This window comes from Musa acuminata, chromosome BXJ2-1 (assembly GCF_036884655.1).
Source record: "Musa acuminata AAA Group cultivar baxijiao chromosome BXJ2-1, Cavendish_Baxijiao_AAA, whole genome shotgun sequence".
Taxonomy (NCBI): Eukaryota; Viridiplantae; Streptophyta; class Magnoliopsida; order Zingiberales; family Musaceae; genus Musa; species Musa acuminata.
Window position 1 is genome coordinate 3,728,632 of NC_088338.1, and position 8,224 is coordinate 3,736,855.

At 37.7% G+C, this 8,224-nt stretch overlaps 1 protein-coding gene across 1 annotated transcript; it reads left to right on the forward strand.

Annotated features, from left to right (window-relative positions):
• The first annotated feature begins 797 nt into the window (after positions 1–797).
• On the forward strand, positions 798–8,205 carry LOC135598021 (calcium-dependent protein kinase 26-like). Its single transcript, XM_065091547.1, has 8 exons — positions 798–1,659; positions 2,352–2,495; positions 2,573–2,725; positions 3,385–3,500; positions 4,929–5,096; positions 6,455–6,679; positions 7,372–7,520; positions 7,696–8,205. The coding sequence occupies exons 1-7, from the start codon at positions 933–935 to the stop codon at positions 7,501–7,503; spliced, it is 1,665 nt and encodes a 554-aa protein (XP_064947619.1). The 5' UTR covers positions 798–932; the 3' UTR covers positions 7,504–7,520; positions 7,696–8,205.
• The last annotated feature ends 19 nt before the right edge of the window (positions 8,206–8,224 follow it).

The window sequence follows — 8,224 nt, forward strand, 5'->3', positions numbered from 1 at the left end:
ATGATATATGTAATTATGAAAATAAAATATTAAATTCGTTTAAAATATAATTTTATAAAATTAAAAATTAAGAGAGATGAGGTTTATTAAAGTAATGAGGCAAATGTTTCACTTACATAAATATAGAAATATCATAATATTTGAAAATATAAAGATCAAAATATTAATGATAACTAATTATAAGATATAATATATAATTAGTATTAATCTCATATATTAACATGACATTTGGTTTAGTATGATACATAATTAAAAAAGCAAAACATAAAATCCACCATGAAGTTTACATTTGTACATATCAAACATGACAAATGTCAAGTCTTTGATACTTACTTAAGACAGTAGCATTTTTTTTCTTTTTTAGCATTCCATTTACTTGGTTTATTTTAATTAAGTTGATGTACCTTTCATCCATGTTTGATGCAAAATTGGATAAAAAATTAATCATCTATGTCTAATTTAATTTCACATACCTAAATAGTTAGTATGATTTGGTTTTATTGAGTATCAGATATATATAGCTCGAATAATCTTAAATCAAAAATAAAATATTAGTAAAACATAAAATGATTTATATTAAGAAAGGCTAATTAATATATTAAAAAAATAGAATATGGGTAAAAAATAAAAACAATTTTGAGGATAATGATTCACGGATCATGTTATGTTGACCAAGAAGTCAAAATTCACAAAAATAGATCGATTAAGACCCACAGAACCCACGCTAAATTTAGCCTACAGACCGGTCAACGCCTCCCCTTCCTTTGCTCCCCGCCCTCTGCACTCTCGAAGCCCAACCCATACAAAGACGAAGAACCAGCCATGTCTTTCTCCACCCATTCACGACTCCAACCTTCGTCTCGTTCTTCGACAGAAGCACGATGATCCTCTCGACGTCAACGTCGCCTCGGTGAGTGATCTCGCCGTCGTTGATGGGCAACACGTGCCGTGGATCCTTAGCAGGAAACAAGTACCTCCCCAACTACAGCGGGCCCGTCGAACGCTCCTCCTCCTCCACCTCTTCCTCCGACGGCACCCCACGCCGCCGCCGCCACCGCCACCACAACCACCTAACGTCCTCCACCATCGCCGACCCGACGAAGCCCGAGAGCGACGCCGTCACCATGCGGCGCAGCGGCGGCGGCGGCGACACCTGGGTCCTGGGCCACAAGACCGCTAGCCTCCGCGACCTCTACACGCTGGGGCGGAAGCTCGGGCAGGGGCAGTTCGGCACCACGTACCTGTGCACCGAAGGCGCCACGGGGAAGGAGTTCGCCTGCAAGTCCATCTCCAAGCGGAAGCTGACGGCGAAGGAGGACGTGGAGGACGTGCGGCGGGAGATCCAGATCATGCACCACCTGTCGGGTCACCGGAACGTGGTCACCATCAAAGGCGCGTACGAGGACCCGCTCTACGTGCACATCGTGATGGAGCTGTGCGAGGGCGGGGAGCTGTTCGACCGCATCATACAGCGCGGCCACTACAGCGAGCGCAAGGCCGCCGAGCTCATTAGGATCGTCGTCGGCGTCGTGGAGGCCTGCCACTCGCTCGGCGTAATGCACAGGGACCTCAAGCCGGAGAACTTCTTGCTGGCTAATAAGGACGACGACTCCTCGCTCAAGGCCATAGATTTCGGCCTCTCTGTCTTCTTCAAGCCCGGTAAGCAAGACTGTCATGGTAGAGAAGCGCTTCTATCTGAATCGATTACATCATAATTGGTTTCCCCTTTTCATTTCCGAGTTCATGTTGTTGCATCAATCGGAAGACGCACCATTCGGTAGAACGAATTGGTGCATTGATCAGTAGGAGATTATGTAGTGCCCCTTAATTCTATTATTTGCATTGTCTCACTATACAGCATAATGCATCATAGAACACCAGGCTTCTTGATTCTGCTGTCTCCAGAGAAAGTTAAGATTAAGCCTAATAGTAATCTTCTTGATTGTTTTCCTCCAAGTCCATCTCATATGCATATGATTTTTTTCTTCCTCATGAGCTCCATGAATTTCTACTGCATCTTATATCTGTTTGTTTTAGTAAATGCTATGGCTTCATAATCTTCAGGCCAGATCTTCACATATGTTGTAGCATGAACTATTTGATGATGATTTTAAAAACAGTCCCAGATGCTTTCTTGCTTTGTTCACATCCTTTCTCCATCCAAGTTTATCTCATATGCAGATGATCTGTTTTCTTGGTGATGAGTGATAGCAGATGAGATTTCCCCAACTGCACGTGGAAATCTTATCTGCTATCAATGAGTTCCATTATTCTTTACCAGAGAACAAGTTTTTCTACTACATCTTATATTTGTTTGTATTAAAAAAATGCTCCCGATTCGCAATTTTCAGGCCAGATCTTCACAGATGTTGTAGGCAGCCCTTATTATGTAGCTCCTGAGGTACTGCGCAAGCACTACGGGCCAGAAGCTGATGTCTGGACAGCTGGGGTGATACTATACATATTATTGAGTGGAGTGCCTCCTTTTTGGGCTGGTATAATTCTCATCTATTTTTTTTAGCAACTTAGTGATCACAACAATTCCTAGAACTAACCCATGTCTACTCTCCAGAAACACAGCAAGGAATATTTGATGCAGTTTTGAAGGGATTCATTGATTTTGATACGGAGCCATGGCCAATGATCTCTGACAGTGCGAAGGACCTGATAAGAAAAATGCTTTGTTCTCGTCCTTCAGATCGCCTTACTGCTCATGAAGTACTTTGTATGTCATCCATTTCATGATGATAATGAGCATATAGTTTGTAGTAGTTCTTTACAGAATTTTGAGTACCAATCTCAATTTTTCTTTTTTTTTGTGCACATCTTTCAGTTCCAGACATTATTATAACTTCTGGGGGAGAATCATAATTAGGTGTAGTCCACTAATTAGAGATTGCCTGATAAGTTTCGATTTGTCTGTGATCCTAATAAAGTACTTTAGCTGTAGGAGTATGTAAAGTATGGTATAATTACAGGCTAAACTGAAAACAGGCAGTTGCATCAAAAGCACAATATGTTACATTAGATTGAGGATGAGCACAATAAAATTACAATTATTTATTTGAAAATATCACCAGTACATAGAAGGAGGATCAGTTCAAATAGGGTGTCCACCTCTGCAAGCAATCTTGTTGTCTCAAAAAATGTTGAAGGCATCGGCTGACTTAACACACTTGTCAAAGAAAACAATTATACAAACTTCAAGCATCTGCCAAGCTCTCTTTGAGCTTATAGCAATTATCTATCTTTAGTGTTGAATTTGTGTGTTCTAACTTCTAACTATGAGGAAAGTATATTACACAAGCATGAATATGGGAAAAATTTTAATTCTAGCTGAAAATAATTGTTTGGTGACAGCTTTTCAAATACTCTAATTCTTAGGTCATCCCTGGATATGCGAAAATGGAGTTGCTCCAGATCAGGCACTGGATCCAGCTGTACTCTCTCGCCTTAAACAATTCTCAGCAATGAATAAGTTAAAGAAGATGGCTTTAAGAGTAAGTTTATCTTTTCTTCTGAGAGATTTTCTTCGATCAACTCATGTGCCATTGAACAAGCTGATTAATCTTTCTATGTTTTGTCTTCACAAAATATACATTTATCACCTTCTGATATCTAAAAGCAGCACTTGTTTCTTCCATATAAGATGGAGAAAGTCTCTTTTGCAGAACAAGACAGTCTTTTCTTTATCCTTTATTTTGTTTTCACGTAATTATTCATCTCCTTGGAAACATTATTAATTGGATTGGCAAGTTGAGGTGGAAGACATGGCACACAAAAATATTCATCGATTAAAAATAACTCCTATTACTTGAGAATTTGATGTATCTGTTTTTGGTTTACATAAATTTCTTATCCATTCCTTTTATAATAATTTTGTTGATGGAAATGAAAACTGTTAATGTCAGCTAATGCAATTGAGCTTAAAGACAGTTGGAAGCAGTTCTGACAGATTAAACTTGTATTATGTGATTTTCTGTTGGTTTCCTATATCAATTCAGCAAGTGATTAACATCCCTAATGCAGGAAACATAAATTTTAACACTATTCAATGGTTAGTAGAAAGCTTCAACTGTCATGCCCAGCTCTGCAGGAAGCATCAGTTTTTCTGCATCCACATTTTCTGGGAGTTTCATGGAAGTGTCTCCTATGAATTAGCAGAACTTTTCATGAATTATTGAACAAGCCTTAGCTAGTTGATAGAACCCTGCTTCCAGTTATGATACTGCAACGTTTTGACTGTTTTCTGGTTCTTTTTTGGGGTTACCAAGGGCATTGATTGGGCATATAATTTTCATCAATCTCTAGATATATGCTGCTATTTGCAGTAGTAGAGATAGTATTAATATCACCTAATTAGGCATCTTGAGCATGAATTGCTGTACAAAGTGATAACAATATTATTAACTGTGCCATAGTTATTTGCGTGAGTACTGTTGCATAATCTACAACAAACCAAGGGTGTATGTATAGACTCTTGCCAATCAGAGTAAATCATAGTTACCATGAGGCCCATGCCATATACTTCTGATAAGTACATACTAATGCACCAGACATCTGTACAGGATCAGTACACTAGAATGGCTGTTCTTGATCTCAAGTTTGACTTTGATGCATCTTTTTGTGTGAAGGGATCAAGTTATTTGGTACTGTCCATATTCTTTCATCTTTGACGATATTTTTGGCCGGATTGTATTAGTTCTAGGTTGAGAGATACTAGATATATAGATTGTGTTCCTTAACCATGACTGACAAGGAAACCTGCACCTTCTTCTAGTTTTGTTCTCGAGCTAGTATTGCATTTAAGTGGATTGCACTATCCAATCACAAACATTTTCTAGCTCAGGACAAGTTGACATCACTCACATTGCAATTAAGATCAATTACTTTTCAAGTTTATCTCATATTGGTTCTAACTGTACCAGGTAATTGCTGAAAGCCTTTCCGAAGAGGAGATTGCAGGACTGAGAGAAATGTTCCAGGCAATGGACACTGACAACAGTGGTGCGATCACATTCGATGAGCTAAAAGAGGGTTTAAAAAGATATGGCTCAAACTTGAAGGAGTCAGAGATCCGTGATCTCATGGATGCTGTAAGCAAATCATCTGAACTGCTAAATTTCATCCATGTTATTGGAAATAGGATTAACAAAGGAAAGAAAGAGACACTGAAAACACATTTTGATTTGTAATAGTTATTCTTAACGTAAACCTAAAAAGTGTCTAAACCAGTGCACTTTGTCCCTTTCTTGCTGGATGATGTCATGCAGCTGAGGCAAAATTCACTTTACCACCCGACAAACACATTTAAAATGCTATGGCATGAACGGGGAGATGAAATTTTAGCAGCCTGCAAGTAGCTTTTTCTAAGGCTTGTGACAACCTGATATAGTGAGTACACAAGACCACAATAAGGACATAAGTGAGTGCATGAAACACAAGAAAACATGCAAAACATATGCAATGATGCCACAAGAAATTTTCAAGCAATTTTACTACATTAGAAACCCTTACTTTCTAAAGGTTGGTCTACTGTCTATGATGACGAGGTAGGACATAACTGTAGGATTTAGAATAACTGGAGGTTAAACACTTGAAAAAACTTGGGTTGAAATGGTTGTTTATGTCATTAGGGTAGACAAGACATCTGACTGTTTAAATATGCATGTACACCTTATTTTTTCATTTATCTCACTTTGAGGGTTGAATATTGATTGTCATTGTGTAGTTGAAATGATGAGTTTCTTCTGCATCTTCTTTTTCTGAGAATACATTTTGGCTAAGAAGAGTATAGTTTTCATGAACTGAGATGGTTATCATCTTTTATTTTATTGTTGCTTCAAAGTTCAAACATTTTTCAGATTTCAGTGAGATTTCCATAGTAAGTTGGTGAGTTAGTCGAGCCAGTAAGGAGATCAGGTTTCCATGGTATTAAAGTATGAAATTAAGGACATTGTTTTTGGAAGGTTGCAATAGAACATTTCTCAGATCAGGTTCTACAATTTTTTCCTTTTAAGGGAAAAAATTACAAAGCAACTGACTCAAGTCAGACTTCTTTTTTTTATGATATCCATCCTGGCTATATGCTAAGTCGGCCCTTAAACTTCTATTATGTATCACCCTCTTACAAGAAAAGAGCAACTAGGTTTGAAAATTGACCAGGAGCAGTCTATGCCTGCATCTTGAGAATAGGAGTATCTAGATCTTAAGCTTTATCCAAAAACCACAAGAATTTCTGAAGTTTATTAGGAGCTTAGATCTTAAATATTGAGTGTTTTCTTGGAAACTGCACTGTGCTGTTGGACTTGTTTTTCAACTAAGTTTCTGAATTCCCCTAGCACTTTGATTTACCGATTCAGAAATACCTTGCATTCATTGACATCGATGATTGTTAATTAGACATTACGATTTTCCTTCTGTGATCTAAATGAACAATTCATATGTAAATTAGGCTGATGTGGACAACAGTGGCACCATTGACTACGGGGAATTTGTAGCTGCAACGATACATCTTAACAAACTGGAGCGTGAAGAGCATTTGGCAGCAGCATTTTCTTACTTTGATAAGGATGGAAGTGGTTATATCACAGTTGATGAACTTCAGCAAGCTTGTAAAGAGCACAATATGACTGATGTTTTGATCGAGGATATTATCCAAGAAGTTGATCAAGATAATGTAAGTGACAATTCAGTCTCCATTCTATCCGATAAAAAGTAATTCTTCCTGGTTTTAGTATTATTTTTAGTTCTGCAACTTTATTCATGATCAACAGCCATAGCTTTTGCACTTGGCTGAATGTGTTGTTCTATTCACATATCATATCTCATGAATATTTTGATTTTATGAAGTATTTGACATGTGAAACTTCAAGCATGCTGGAAAAGAAAAAGAAGAAAGAATCATGACTTTTGTAAGTAATTCTAGACATGATGTGGTATGATTCGTTGCTCGTTGCTTCCTATAATTCTCACTGTGGAATGATCTATAAAGAAGAACGTTTTTTTGGATCTTCTTACTAGTAATATTATTCTTTTACCATTTAAAAACTGTTAATATTGAGATTTTTTTTAACATTTTTCATTAAGATGTTGTATATCTATCTGAATTTTGATGCATAATGATCGTATGACTATGAACTAAATGAAAATGAATATTTTTATGCTGTTGTAACATCTCCCCAACTCCAAAAGTTAGTATGAGTTCTTGTGTTGTGCACATCTTATGATGTCTCTTCGAAGTTTAATATGGCAACTTTGGATTGGACACTTTTAACTTCAACATTTTCGGTGCTTGTATATCGATTTTCTAGGCCGTAAAAAGTTGACCGAGATTTTGAAGGCTCACCTGATGCTGATTTCATGTCTCAGGATGGTCGTATTGACTATGGTGAGTTTGTTACTATGATGCGAAAAGGCAACATGGGACATGGAAGAATAACCATGCGGAACATGCGAAATAGTCTGAAAATTTCCAGGAGAGATGAGCCGGAAACTCCCTGATCTCTAACCACATACAGGTTCTGTCAAAATAAACTCTTCTCTTGCCATAAATTGAATGTGGAAAAGGATGGTGTTAAAGATTTTGATGGCATTCATTTACTACGAATCATAAAAATTTGAACTGAAATGTGAAGAAAATTTGGCACAGTGTTCGGTCTTTGTTGAAACTGATTACTTTCATTTTAATTTCAGCTTGGCACGGTCTGATTCAGACAACACAAGCTTCTGACTTTGCTTCGATAAATTGTATTCTGACAAAGAACAAGCCTCGGACCGAACCATACATCTCAGGACTTGTGTAAAGAAGAGTTTGAGTTCTGCAATCCATTAAAATGTGCCCCGGCTCTTTTCTCCTTCCATTTCAGCTGCACTCCCATCACCTTGTTGAAAAAATGAAGCTGGTGGAGAAAGAAAAGATATGGAGGGAGATACAAAGTCAACCTCATGTTGCATCTGCAGTCTGATTCATTAGAAAGGACAGCATAGGAATAATAGTCTTTGGTAGAAGAACATCCTCAGGGAAGTGGAAGTCATGAGAAGCCTTCCATGCCATGCAGGGATAAAGAGTTGTACTCATTTCATGTTTCTTATTTCTTTTGCTTAGTGTTTCACTTGGCATTTCTCCAGCTTTAATAGCTGTAACACAGTCAGAAGTATATGAGTTGCTTGTTATCCATCTATATTTCATGTACATGAAAATTAAACAGCCAAAATGAGAAGA

What these genes read in the sequence shown, in the direction of transcription:
- LOC135598021 (XM_065091547.1), top strand. Translation starts at nt 933, where the DNA reads ATGGGCAACACGTGCCGTGGATCCTTAGCAGGAAACAAGTACCTCCCC. An exon ending in CTCTGTCTTCTTCAAGCCCG is followed by an intron (nt 1,660 to 2,351) that starts GTAAGCAAGACT and finishes CGCAATTTTCAG; the next exon opens with GCCAGATCTTCACAGATGTT. An exon ending in TAAAGAAGATGGCTTTAAGA is followed by an intron (nt 3,501 to 4,928) that starts GTAAGTTTATCT and finishes TAACTGTACCAG; the next exon opens with GTAATTGCTGAAAGCCTTTC.